The following is a 14,643-nucleotide window of genomic DNA, read 5'->3' as shown; positions in this document are numbered from 1 at the left end:
CCAAAAGTAAACTCTTTAAAGTTAGGATAAACTGTACACGGTGTTCAGAAGTCAAATTTCATAAGCAGAAAATTAAAATTAGCTCCATTTGGAATTGTTGCCAAATTACAGGATTATGTTCTTGTTTACAATGTTGGGAAATATTTCATCCATGAATCTGCAGAAGATGGCTCTGCAATTAGCCATTCACCTCCCTTCCCTTCCCTTCCCTTCTATTTTCTATTCTATTCTATTCTATTCTATTCTATTCTATTCTCTATTTTCTCTTCTCTTCTGTATTCTTTTCCCTTCCCTTCCATTCTATTCTCTATTTTCTCTTCTCTTCCTTTTCTTCTCTTCTCTTCTGTATTCACCTCCCTTCTCTTTCCTTCTCTATTCTATTCTATTCTATTCTATTCTCTATTTTCTCTTCTCTCTGTATTATTTTCCCTTCCCTTCCCTTCTCTATTTTCTCTTCTCTTCTCTTCCTTTTCTTCTCTTCTCTTCTGTATTCACCTCCCTTCTCTTTCCTTCTCTATTCTATTCTATTCTCTATTTTCTCTTCTCTTCTGTATTATTTTCCCTTAACTTCCCTTCTATTCTCTATTTTCTCTTCTCTTCCTTCTCTTCTCTTCTGTATTCACCTCCCTTCTCTTCTCTTCTATTCCCTTCCTTCTCTTCTCTTCTCTTCTCTTCTCTTCTGTATTTATATCCCTTCCCTTTCCTTCTATTCGCTATTCTATTCTATTCTATTATCTATTTTCTCTTCTCTTCTGTATTCTTTTCCCTTTCCTTCCCTTCCATTCTATTCTCTATTTTCTCTTCTCTTCCTTTTCTTCTCTTCTCTTCTCCTCTTCTCTTCTCTTCTGTATTCTTTTCTCCTCCCTTCCCTTCCCTTCCATTCTCTATTCTCCATTTTCTCTTCTCTTCTGTATTCACCTGCCTTCTATTCCATTCCATTCCATTCCATTCTCTATTCTAATCTCTATTCTATTCTCTATTTTCTCTTCTCCTCTCTTCTGTATTCTTTTCTCTTCCCTTCCCTTCTCCATTCTGCCTTCCAGTAATCTTAAACATCTATGGAGAGTCTCCATCATCCAGGTCCTGGTTGTCCAAAATGGGCTTTTTCAAGGCAACTGTTTTTTCTTTGAAGATGTTTCCCTTCTCATCCAAGAGAATCACTCATCACTGGAGGCTTTCAAGAAGAGACTGGACTGCCATCTGTCGGAAGTGGTGTAGGGTCCCCAGCTTGGGCAGGGGGTTGGACTAGATGACCTACAAGGTACCTTCCAGCTCTTTTAGTCTGTAATTTGTCAGAAGGAGAAGCTGAAGAAGATTCTTGGATGAGAAGCGAAACGTCTTCAAAGAAAAACCAGAAAGTCCAGTTGCCTCTTGAAAAAAAAACACCTTTGGGACAGTAATCTTAAAGAAATTGAGAAGAGACTTGGGAAATGAAATTCATCATCATAGTTTTGCATAGGATAGCATTTTATTTATGCTTTTAGAAAATGATCTTGTGCTGAATTTGAAGTAAAGGTGGCCATTGGCTGTTGGAGAGAATGGGATCGTCTTGAATCAGTTGTTTTGTTGATCCTCCCTTACGCCTATTCACAAGACTGGCGACATTTCAGCAACACTTTAAAGCGGGATGGGAATTGTGCAACCCCAAAGTGTGGTGTAAAATCTGGAGCTTGGGATTTATCTGGCCACAATAGCTGGAAGTTCCTGAGAATGCTGGTGAAGAAGAGGAAGAGCTCCATCCGTGCCAGGTTTTCTCCTATGCAGACTCTCGGTCCTGAAAAGGGAAAGCGAAGGAGAAAGAGAGAAGCCATTCAGACAGCTGAAGACTGTCAAATTATTCCAACCACTGGACTCATCTTGGCCCTTCACAAAATGATCCTAAAGGTTTTTTTTTTTGCTTCGCTTTATTCTTGAAAAGACTCACCTTCTCCAAATCAATCTTCACTTCATTCCTCTCTCACTTCAGTTCCTCTTTTCATCTCTCATTCTGACTTTAGCGATCAGGTACTTATCTGTCTCATTCTTTCTCCATCACAGAGAGGGAGAGGGAGAGACACAGAGAGAGACACACAGAGAGAGAGACAGAGAGAGAGAGAGAGAGACAGAGACAGACAGACAGACTGACAGAGAGGGGGAGACAGGGAGACAGGGAGAGACAGAGATAGAGACAGAGAGACAAAGAGAGAGACAGAGACAGAGAGAGGCAGAGACAGATAGACAGAGGGAGAGAGAGACAGGGAGATAGAGAGACAGAGAGAGAGAAAGAGAGAGACAAAGAGAGAGACAGAGGGAGACAGAGACAGATAAACAGATGGAGAGGGAGATAGAGAGACAGGGAGAGATAGACAGACAGACAGACAGAGACAGGAAGACAGAGAGACAGACAGAGGCAAATTCACCTGCTGAAAATGCCAAAAAGGCTTCCGGCTTCACAAACTCCCCCTCTTCATTCAGGAAGTTGGAGGGGTTGAACTCATTGGGAAACTTCCACTGGGATTCATCATGATGGGCAGACTGGATATTGACCAAAACTATGGTGTCCTGCAGAAGTCAAAACAAATAGGCCACATTGAGGGAAGTCCTTGTGGTCGGACAGGGCTCTGGATGAGCTTCCAGATAGACCCCATTGAGGTGCGGTTGGAGAATGGCAGATGCAGGTGAGAAAGTATGAGGAGCACTGTTGGATCAAGCAGAGCAGATCTCAGAAATAGCAAAAATATTTCTATTCCCAAGTATACCATTCCTAAATGAGAATGGCAGAGATTTAAGAAACATCTTTGCTGCAAGGACTTCAGAAAACCTTGAAATTGTGTCAACTTGCAAAGCACCCCACAGAAAAAGGGGTCAATAGGTCTATGGTACTTTCATACAAAGCTGGCTAAGACACTGAGCTTCTCGACCAGAAAGGTCAGCAGTTTGGCAGTATGAATCCCTAGCGCTGCGTAACGGAGTGAGCTCCCGTTACTTGTCCCAGCTTCTGCCAATCTAGCAGTTCGAAAGCCCATTAAAAATGCTAGTAGAAAAATAGGGACCACCTTTGGTGAGAAGGTAACTATGCTCTGTGCGCCTTTGGCATTTAGTCATGCCAGCCACATGACCACGGAGATGTCCTTAGAGGCATAAAATGACTCGCACACATATGTGGGGGGACCTTTACCTTAATTTCATAAAGGCAGGTTCAAAAGAAAGAGAGAACAGAAGTGATCTCAATTCTTGCTTTCTCTTGCTCTTACACAGACACATCTGAAGGGGTATTCAGCAGGTTCTGACCAGTTCTAGAGAACCGGTAGCAGAAATTTAAAGTAGTTCGGAGAACCGTTAAATACCATGTCTGACTGGCCCCGCCCCATCTATTCTCTGCCTCCCAAGTCCCAGCTGATCGGGAAGAAATGGGGATTTTGCAGTATCCTTCCCATGTAGTGGAGAGGGAATGGGGATTTTGCAGTATCCTTCCCCTGGAGTGGGAGGAAATGGGGATTTTGCAGTATCCTTACCCTGGAGTGGGAGGAAATGGGGATTTTGCAGTATCCTTCCCCTGGAGTGGGAGGAAATGGGGATTTTACAGTATCCTTCCCCTGGAGTGGAGAGGGAATGGGGATTTTGCAGTATCCTTCCCCTGGAGTGGGAGGAAATGGGGATTTTGCAGTATCCTTCCCCTGGAGTGGGGAGGGAATGGGGATTTTGCAGTATCCTTCCCCTGGAGTGGGAGGAAATGGGGATTTTGCAGTATCCTTCCCCTGCCACGCCCACCAAGCCACACCCACAGAACCAGTAGTTTAAAATGTTGAATCCCACCACTGAGATTCAGGTCAGGGAGGCACATGCAGATCCATCAACACTTCACTTTATGCGAAACAAATAAAGATTTCTGCCAGGGCTTTTATTACCTTGGGAATTTTATATCCCAAAAGCTGCACATCTTTTATGGAGGAATGAAGAATTACAAAAAAAACATTTGAAACGCGTTGGATTTCATGAATGACGGCGTTGGTGTAGGGCAACTTTTTTCTGTCTTCATACTCCAAGACTGCCTTGCTTCCCACCACCGTGTCTATTTCCTTCCAGCATTTCTCTGAGGAACAAACAGCTCGGTTACCTTCTGGAAAGCCTTTCTCCGGCTTCCTATAGATTTACTATCTGGTGTACTTCCCAACCAGGTGCCCATCAGATGTAAGCAGAGTGCAGTTGACTGAATTCTCAGCCGTGAAAAGGAATTCAGGATCCCTTTTTTACTTTCCACAATAAGAGCAGATATTATGACTGTTTCGTAATTCCTTACCTTGAATCTCTGGAAAGGCCACCAAATACAGCATTGTCCATTGAAGCGCTCTGGCTGTTGTCTCTGTTCCAGCCAGAATTAGATCAGACAATAAGACTCGTAATTGCTCTTCTTCAAAGCCTGAACTTCTCTTCTCTGGCTTTTTGTCAGTGAAAAAAACAAAGATGAATATCAAATAGAAAAAAAGGATTTTCTCCCAGTTTGCGTATCCTTTTTAATAGAGTTGATAACATCAGTTTAAAAATTGGAATTCACTCAGAAAACGATGGCTAAAAGGGCACCAGTAACTTCTTCCAGTAACAACCCAATATGATTGTCCCAAAGCTGCTTTTTCAGGAGCAACTGGACTTCCTTGTTGTTGTTTTTTGAAGACATTTCACTTCTCATCCAAGAAGCTTCCTCAGCTCTGATTGGAAAGTGGAGGTTGAAGACACCTGGTCATTTGTGTTCTTTCAGAGTTGAAGCACTTGGAGGTTTATCTGTGTCCTCCTGTGCAAATGGTTCCTGTAATCTCCAATTTTTTCCTCTGGAAATCCATTCCTACTAACACACCATTCAAGCGGTGTCCATCCCAAATTGTATAGCTCTTCAGCTCTTCAGATCAGAGCTGAAGAAGCTTCTTGGGTGAGAAGTGAAATGTCTTCAAACAAGAAAGTCCAGTTGCCTCCTGAAAAACCACCAACACCTGGAGGACTGAGAAGCTCTACAAACTTTGAACCCATTATGATAAAAAGAGTTCAGGAAGATAATGAAGATCCCGCACAGCTGGAAAAGGGGACTTTCCTCCCTGTCCTGGTCTAGTTCCAACAATCAGCTGTGCAACAATCAGCTGTGCAATAATCAGCTGTACAACAATCAGCTGTGCAACAATCAGCTGTGCAACAATCTCAGGGACAGCTGAAATCTCAGGGACAGCTGATTGTCAGACAGCTGATTGGTTCACCCAAATCGGTAGCATTTTTTTTACTACCGGTTTGGGCAAAGTAGCAGACTTCAGAACATTTCAATCCTCCAATCCCCAGTCTGTGGACCACCACTGGGCCTCGGCACACCAGAAACTGGGCCGCACAGATAAGGGAAGGGCCATCCATGGGATACAGGCAGCATGGAAAACTGCACCCACTCCTGTCCGCGGAAAAACCTTTCTCCACGGAACCGATCCCTGGTGCGCAAAAGGTTGAGGGCCCCTGTCCTAGTTAGTTGGGGCTATACAATGTGCAAAGCACCAGGGAGAAAGGAGACCTCGAGAAAAGTCACTGCATCGAAGCGTCTGCGGTCCTTTCATAAGGGACAATGTCAAAACCACAGGAAAAGAAAGCCCTGCAAATTGAACCATCTACCTTCTGCATTTCTTCTAAGTAGGCATCAGTGAAATCACGAGGTTCTCCCGGAGTCAAGGTCGCCTTGTGTTCTTCCACCTCTTTTTGAATAAAAACATCTATTTTCCTTGCAGTTGTTAGTATTGTCTGGTGGGGCAAGGGGAGACTTCTTACCAAGGGCACCTCGTTGTAAAGCTGCCAGCAAACAGAAGAAAAACCAACACTGATGAATTTGATCATGGTAACAGATTTATACAATTATTCTTCTTCTTGTGCCCTGTCTGTCATCGGACGTTGGAGATCATGTTGGCTCTCCTATTTTTGTCAACAGCTGCATGGAAAAGTGCTGCTGAGTTTTGTCCAAACCGGCCCCTTAGACTTTGAAGCCATGATGTCCTTATTCTGCCTGGACCTCCTTTGCCTTCAATCTTTCCCTGGAGGATTAAGTGAAGAATGACGTATTTTTTCTGGGTGTCGCATAACATGTGCAAAATATTCTTTTGGTTTTTTACCACCAAGGAAGTGGTACTTGGGTTAGTGTGGTTGAATAAGTGGGGGCCCACGATTTGGTGGGGAGCTGGTTGCAGATACCTGAGGATGGGTCTAGGGCCCAAACCCTCTTCACGGAAGGAAAAATAATCCCTGGTAACATCTCTCATTTGCAAACTGATTGAGAATCAAATGTCCCAATAAGTGGAAACTAATCAAGGAGAGAAGCAACCTAGAACTAAGGAGAAATTTCCTGACAGTTAGAACAATCTATCAGTGGAACAACTTGCCTCCAGAGGTTTTGAATGCTCCAACACCGAAAGTTTTAAAGAAGAAATTGGACAAACATTTGTCTGAAGTGGTGTAAGGTTTTCTGCCTAAGCAGGGGGTTGGACTAGAAGACCTCCAAGGTCCCTTCCAACTCTGTTATTCTAAAATAAAGTTAAATTTCAGTACAAAAACTGCCCTTTAATTAAATTGGGATAATTGCAGGTTTCCACCAAATCGCTCACACAAGTTGTTTCACCCACTGTATCCTTGCTCTCTGGTGAGATGCTGTTCTAATTTCAGGAAACCCACAGAGTTTCCAAAATGGGTGAACTATGGAACGTTAAATGGCCACTTGTGCATGGATTTGAATCTTTCATCACGATTCTTGATAAGCATACCAAGGCCCAGGGTCCTGTCAACACTTTGGAACTTAGATGTATCTGATCCAGGAAAGTCCTGAAGAAGCCATTGCCATATTCCCAACGTTTCCCAAATAGGATGCGGCAAATTATATTGCCGACTGCGGTGTCCAGAAACTCATAAGTATCGAGAGGAACGCCTGTGAAATACAATGAAAGAAAATAAATCTCTATATTCCGCTTCCAGGTTTGTGGCACAGATGAGCACACAACAATCAGCTGGCCTTTGTGCTTGCCCCCCTGAGTGGGCAGGGAATGGAGATTTTACAGTATCCTTCCCCTGCTAGGCCCACCAAGCCATGCCACGGCTACTAAGCCATGCCCACAGAACTGGTAGTAAAAAAAACCATCCCATCCCATCCCAGGACAACTTACTCCTGTTATCAGTGAATGCTTGAATCAAATAAGATGTTTCTTCCAGGATCTTTTCTTCTACTGATTTTTTGCTCGATCTAAAGTTTCTATAAAGCATGTGTGAAAACTTTCTTTGCCCCTTCCATACTTCACCATATCTTAATGTCAGCAAACCTGAAAAAAATATCCAACAATCATTCACGTGATTTATTTATTTACTTACTTATTTCTAAAGCAAAAGTGTATTTTCAAATATGACAAAAATCATGCCAAGAAAAATACATTGAGTTCTTTTTCTGGTACATGAACAAATTTTGATTCTTTTTTTCAGCTGAATGTCCATATTTATCCTATATAGTTATTATAAATGTTACAAAAGAAAGAAGGAAGATAATTCTGTCATTTCAAAAGATCCTTTTTTCTTTCATGAGACAATCACAAGACATGTTAATAACAATTTATAATGTCTTGGTAAGGTCATACTTGGAATATTGCATCTAGTTTTTGTTGCCACGATGTAAAAAAGATGTTGAGAGTGCAGAGAAGAGCAGCAAAGATGATTAGGGGACTGGAGGCTAAAACATATGAAGAACAGTTGCAGGAACTGGGTATGTCTAGTTTAATAGAAAGAAGGACTATGGGAGACATGATAGCAGTCTTCCAATATCTCAGAGGTTGCAGCAAGGAAGAGGGAGTCAAGCTATTCTCCAAGGCACCTGAGGGCAGGACAAGAAGCAATTGGTGGAAACTAATCAAGCAGAGAAGCAAGTTAGAACTGAGGAGAAATTCCCTGACAGAACAATTCATCAGTGGAATGACTTGCCCCAGATACTGTGGGTGCTCCAACATTGGGAGTTTTTAAGAAGAGATTGGACAACAATTTGTGTGGTGTGGTGGCCTCGAGGTGGAGTTCTCGCCTTGCAATCAGGAGGCTGTGAGTTCGATCCTAGGTAGAGGCAGATATTTCTCTCTCTGGCCACACGGAGAATATACCTGCTAAACAAAACTCCACATTGGCGACAGGATAATAATAATAAATGTTACAAAAGAAAGGAGAAGAGAGCTAATTCTAATTTTTCAAGAGATTCTTCTTTCTCTTGCTGGAAACTTTGATCAACCCTCCAGATTGCAGAAAATTAGAATACCAAGAATAAACAGAGTAGGAGGCGGGGATTGGAAATTATATTCAATTACCTTTCTTCCTAGTGAGGACATCCATTATAGGAAATGATGCTTTCCCAGCAAATTCCATGCCTTGTATCACGAGAACCTCCTTGGCTGAAGAAAACCCATAAGTCAAGACCAGAGGGGTCCTTCCAAGATAAAGACTGAAGACAGGACCATATTTTTTTCCTAGCTGAAACGGAGAAGCGAAGATTGTTAGCATAGAAATTTGTTAAGTGGTCTGCCTTCTCCATTGACTTCGCTTGTGAGAAGGTTTCAAAAAGTGATCCCTTGACCCTAGGACTGTGACGGTGAACCTATGACACACACACCACTGGTGGCACGCAGAGCCCTCTCTCAGTCGCTGCCCTAGGACACTCATAAATATGAGTCAGTTGCCATTTTGATTGCGTGACCATGGGGATAATGCAATAGTCAGAAAGCCTTCAGGAATCCCTTTTTTCAGTGCTGTTATTACATTGAATCAGGGACGTGCGGTCAGGGGAGGCAGGGGAGGCAGAGCCTCACCTCTCATCATGAAATAATAATATATAAAATAATAATATCCACGAGGGTCCACGAGGGAGTTTCATATATATAAGAGGAAGAGGAGGGAGGAGGAGGAGCGCGTGCAGGGCGGTGCCAGCTGGGCAACCGGTGGAGGCAGGAGGGTTCTCAGAAGCGCCAATAACCTTCCTGCCTCCGCTGTACTTTGCGCGCTCCTCCTGACTACAATCTATGTCCAGAAGTGGCAGGGGCTTGATGACGTCACCGCAGCTGCCATGCGCGGCTGGATGGAGGTAGCCAGAGTGGCGCCAAGGCAGTCCGGCGGACGAGCGACCGAGGATCAGGCTGCCTGATCCTCCATCGCTCGCTCACTCACTCTTTTGTTCCCCCGGACCCCTCGGCGCCACTCTGGTTACCTCCGTCCGGCCGCGCCCAGCAGCGACGTCGGCGATTACATCAAGACGAAGTGGCTTGGAGGCGAAGTGCTTTTCAGTGCTTTCTGTGCGTCTGGCGTTTAGGTAGATAGCCGGATGTCCTAAACGCCAGAAGCACAGAAAAGCACTGAAAAATAGCTGCTGTCGGGGATCACGGAGCGCGAGCCGGCGGAGCGCGCTCAGGAAGGCGGGGAATGGGATCACCTTCCTGAGCGTGCTCCACCGGCTCGCACTCCGCAATCCCCAACAGCAGCTGCTTTTCAGTGCTTTTCTGTGTGTCTGGCGTTTAGGTAGATGTCCTAAACGCCAGACGCACAAAAAAGCACTGAAAAGCAGCTGCTGTTGGAGATCGCGGAGTGCGAGCCGGCAGAGCGCGCTCAGGAAGGCGGGGAATAGGATCACGTGTGCTGGAGCTGAGGCAGCCTCAGGCTCCAGCACATGTGGTCCCATTCCCCGCCTTCCTGATGACGTCACCAGCCTCACCAGCCATAAACCTCACCGCACGTCACTGCATTGAATGGTAACTAAATGAACAGTTGCAAGTTGAGGACTAACTGTATGTCATCAAGGATGACACTGAAAAAAGTACTGACATTTTTATATAGAAGATTCAATTTTATGCGAAAGGCCTTATAATCACAGCAGTTTTTAATTATAGCAGGGTTTTTTTGCCACTATAAAAGAATCCTCAGTTAACCACGGCAATTGAGAGCAGAAATTCCATCGCCCAGCAAAACCGACACAAAATATAATTTCAGATGGCTGGACTGATCTACAACATCAGTTTCAGCAATTCCAGTTGTGGTTGTTAAGCAAATAATACCGAAGCAACGGTTAAGCGTCACTGCCATTTGCAACCTCCTGCTATCTTCCCCCATTTGATTTTGCTCGTTGGAAGTTGGCAGTGAAGGTTGAACATGTGACCACAGAACCCTGTGGCTCTCATAATTATGAGGCCTTTGTTGAATGTCGAACTGTGAGTACGTGACTGCAGGGAAACTGTGGTACTGCAATCTCAAGGAATGTCGTAAGTCCCTTCACTTATGGTTGACTTGGTGGGTCATTCACATTGACTTGGTTGGTAATTACCTGAATCATAACTGATTGATTGATGCAGACAAACAATGGCCTACTTTAACCTTCTAGAGTGCTAAATTTCTCCAGCAGGTTTTGGAAAGCGAGTGTTTCGCTTGAAAACTTCAAAGGTGAACCTAATTCCCCCTTTATCACTTTAACTTTAACTTTATTCAATTTCTAGACCGCCCCTCTCTCAAAAGAGACTCGGGGCAGTGTACAGTCATATTAAAATAACTGAACAATAAATATACATGGTATAAATACAAAATACATAAATTAAATATGGGACTAGAGGAGGTAGTAATGAGCTGGTCAATCAGCTGGTCGTAGTAGTAATCAGCTAGTAGTAGTAATCAGCTGGTAGTAATCAGCTGGTCAATCTTTCAAAGTTTGATTCAATTAGGAATTAGGATTCCATTCGACCGGAAGTTCTTCAGCTGGACAGACGAGGGAGGTGTGAGCTCTTCCTGACAAAACAATTCCGAGATCCTTTTGGATCAGAACCTCCCTGCAAGGGGGCAGGTGGTTGAAGAAGTGACAGCATCTCATCAAACCCAGAGGGAGTGCAACAGGCCCCTCGTAGGTCGGAGATTTGCTCTCTGAATCGATGTCAGGGAGGTAGCATGGCAACATGGCTACACAAGACGCTTGCTTCTGGCCAAAGCAACTGAGCAGGAGTGTGTAGGAGACAGGGATGAAAAGTCTAGTAAGGAGATTTAATTAACCCACAGTCATAAATCAGAATTTGGAAAAGGCAAAGAACTTTGGGAGTATAAATAATATTGATGGACAGATCGGGATTTTGGCAGAAAAAAAAAGAAGGGGGGGAAATGGAGGGTCAAGTCACAAGCCCAAAAACCCCCATTTGCTTTAACCACGAGGCACACGAGGCATTGCCTGGTCAGCTCTAGCGCGCATGTGTGTGTTGGCCAAGTGACTTCGGCCTTCATTTTCGGCCATTTTTCTCCCTCCGGAGGCTTCAGGGAAGCCTCCCGAAGGCTCCGGAGGGCAAAAAACAACCCAATGCACAAACCACAAGGGTTTGAGCGCATGCCCTTTGAGCGCATGCCCGTTTTTTGCTCTGGAGGAAAAACAGTCCAACGGGCAACCCAAAAGTCTGTTCCCGAACTTCCGTGTTGCCCATAGGGCCGTTTTTCATCATCCAGAGCCGTCATGAGGCCTCCGCGCAGGTGGGAGGCCATTTTCACTCTCCCTGAGTCTCCCGAGTCCTGTGAAAGAATCAGGTGGAACAACGGCTGATTACTTCCTTCTATCGGTCTACACTAGAACATATCCTTACATACTGTACAATAGTATGGTACACTGGTTCAACAGAATTAATGAACCCACAGTCATCAATCAGAATTTGGAAAAGGCAAAGAACCTTGAGCGTATAAATAATATTGATGGACAGATCGGGATTTTGGCAGAAAGAAAGAAAGAAAGTAGGGGGGAAATGGAGGGTCAAATCACAAGGCCCCCAAAAGCCATTTGTTTTAAACCGGAAGGGTTTGAACGGATGCCTGTTTTTCACCTCAGAGGGTGAGAAATAGCCCTACGGGCAACCCAAAAGTCTGTTCCCGAACTTTCTGGTTGCCCATAGAGCCATTTTTCACCCTGCGGAGCCTTCATGAGGCCTCCGGGGAGGTGGAGGCCGTTTTCACTCTCCCTGTCCTCCATGTCCATTTTCGCCCTCCCTAGGAGCCTGTCCTAGAAAGCCTCCGGAGCCTGGGGAAGGGGAAAAACCGGTCCTTCGCGCACCAAAAACGGGGGAAGGGCAGGGGTTGCGCTCATATGCATGGGGGGGTCACGCATGTATGCGCATGGAGGGGGTTGCGCACATAGAATTCTGGGTGTGGGCATGCCTGTGCACAACCCCTCTGCACACTCCCCGCTTTTAGCACGCAATGGGAAAAAGGTAGAACAACGGCTGATGACCTCTTTCTATCAGTCTACACTAGAACATACTGTACAATAGTATGGTACACTGGTTCAACAGAATTAATGAACCCACAGTCATAAATCAGAATTTGGAAAAGGCAAAGAACCTTGAGAGTATAAATAATATTGATGGACAGATCGGGATTTTGGCAGAATAAAAGAAAGAAGGGGGAAAATGGAGGTCAAATCACAAGCCCCCCAAAAAGCCATTTGCTTTAAACAACTTGGAGACAGAAAGGAGAAAGAAGAGAAGTGACAAACCCATTCAAACACAAACTTTGAATGGATTTTGGTTTGAATAAACTGTGCCTTTAAAAGAGATTAGGAGGGTGAAACTAAAAACATACTGAAGAGATTTGCTTCCTTGAGAGTTTCTTCTAACTAACATATCTTAAGCAACTCCAATTAATGACAGGAGGAATGTAACAAGGGCGAAAAAATCAAGGAAAAAATGAATTAGGATTCCGCTACATCAAATGGCAGGCATTGTTCACGAGTCCCAAAGATTCTAAATGTTTTTCTCTAAATCCTGAGCCAAGCCAAGTTCAGACCTCGCCTAGCAAAATGAACAAACACACCTCTGCCTTTTCAGTCTGCTTCCTCAGCAGCAAAAAATGTTGATGGGGTCACCTTGTCCAGTTTAACATCAGAGAAGATAAAGAGTGTTACCTTGTTGAACTCTTGCAGAGGGAACCCCTTAATCCATTGAAGCAGATTCCCAAGCAGGGGTAGCCTCCATGGCCCAGGGGGGAAACCTTTGGGACGCTGGCTCATCCAGAACCAGAGGAATAGGAGAGAAAGAATGATCAGCCAGCCAAAAGCAGTCATGTTGACAGGGAAGAATACTTCGTTCTCTGTTGTTCTCAGAAGCATTAAAATGAGAATTGTTGCCAAGCCAGATTTTGTACTTCGGAGAGCAGCAAATCAGCAACAGGAACGTCAGGAAAAATAGGGTGTCCAAATACAGCATTACGTACTTGTCTAAAATGTCAGAAAACATTTCATCTACGAATCTGGAGGAAGATGGCACCACAATTAAGTATACATTTAGTGTATAAGATACATCCAAATTTTCACCCTCTTTTAGGGGGGGGGAGGTGCATCTTATACTCCGAAAAATAAGGTAACTTATACTTGTGAGATTTTATAGGAAGCTTTGACAACTACAATGTCAGAATCCAAAGTTTTACCTTCTTTGTTTTGAGCTCTGGCTGCGACTTTCAAGCTAGTTTGGAATATAGAACGTTTCATGCTAGGACACTTCATGTTCTAGAGCAGTGTTTCTCAACCTTGGCAACTTGAAGATGTCCGGACTTCAACTCCCAGAATTCCCCAGCCAGCTCTCTCCCCAACAAGAGCTGAAGAGTCTTGGAGAACATCAGTTCTCCTTTGATGCAAGGTAAAAGGATTGGAATCTGGTCTTGAGAAGGTGACAGAGGTGAACACCTTATGTCACATTCGGGTTAATGTCAGGGTTCCAAGTAACACCGCCAACAAAGGAAGACTCCGAGGCTTAAAGAAAATTGTTATTTGTTGTTTATCGTATGGCCCATTCACATCCATATTTTGATAAAAACCCATGAGATGAAAATTCGCATCATTATGAGATATAAAACCTAAAATATTATAAACGTAAAATTCATATAGGAACATAAAATATAGCAATAACACTGTCTGAATGACTAAACAGAAAAGGCGCACGGAACGCTGTTACCTTCCTACCAAAGCTGGTTCCTATTTTTCTACTTGCATTTTTACAAGAAGAAACCACAGAGTCAGGTAGAGCATTCCAGGCGTTGACCACTCTGTTGCTGAAGTCGTATTTTCTGCAATCGAGTTTGGAGCAGTTTACCTTAAGTTTGTATCTATTGTGTGCTCGTGTGTTGTTGTGGTCGAAGCTGAAGTATTCATTGACAGGTAGGACATTATAGTAGATAATTTTGCGTACTATGCTCAGGTCAGACCGAAGGCGGTGTAGTTCTAAGTTGTCTACACCCACAATTTCAAGTTTGGTGGCATAAGGGATTCTGTTGCGACCAGAGGAATGGACGACTCTTCTCGTGAAATATCTCTGGACTCGCTCAATTGTATTAATGTCTGATATGCAATGTGGGTTCCAGACAAATGAGCTGTATTCGAGGATTGGTGTAGCAAAAGTTTTGTATGTTCAGGTTTGCAGTTCAATGTTACAGGAGAAGAAGCTTCGCAAGATTAGATTTACAATTCTTAATGCCTTTTTGGCAACGCTGTTACAGTGAGCTCTGGCGCTTGGATCGTTTGAGATGAGTACTCCAAGGTCCTTGACAGAGTGGGAGGTCGTCTACGCAGTCATATTGTGATCATGTTGTGTCTTATGACTATGATGGATGTGTTTTTATGATGACTATGAT

At 44.0% G+C, this 14,643-nt stretch overlaps 2 protein-coding genes across 2 annotated transcripts in view; both read right to left on the bottom strand.

Moving 5' to 3' along the window:
• The window catches only part of LOC309397352 (cytochrome P450 2J6-like), a 109,089-nt gene that overhangs the window by 13,207 nt on the left and 81,239 nt on the right, over positions 1–14,643 (bottom strand). The window lies entirely within an intron of this gene.
• On the bottom strand, positions 1,584–11,998 carry LOC309397530 (cytochrome P450 2J5-like; the record flags this gene model as incomplete). Its single annotated transcript, XM_081963625.1, has 9 exons — positions 1,584–1,774; positions 2,400–2,541; positions 3,888–4,072; positions 4,280–4,418; positions 5,620–5,793; positions 6,756–6,916; positions 7,152–7,304; positions 8,325–8,487; positions 11,879–11,998. The coding sequence occupies 9 exons, from the start codon at positions 11,996–11,998 to the stop codon at positions 1,584–1,586; spliced, it is 1,428 nt and encodes a 475-aa protein (XP_081819751.1).

The sequence above is a fragment of the Natrix helvetica genome (assembly GCF_964273705.1).
Source record: "Natrix helvetica genome assembly, chromosome: 10".
NCBI classification, from domain to species: domain Eukaryota; kingdom Metazoa; phylum Chordata; class Lepidosauria; order Squamata; family Natricidae; genus Natrix; species Natrix helvetica.
The sequence above is the reverse complement of the archived record's forward strand: the minus strand, read 5'-3'. Positions and strand labels throughout refer to the sequence as shown.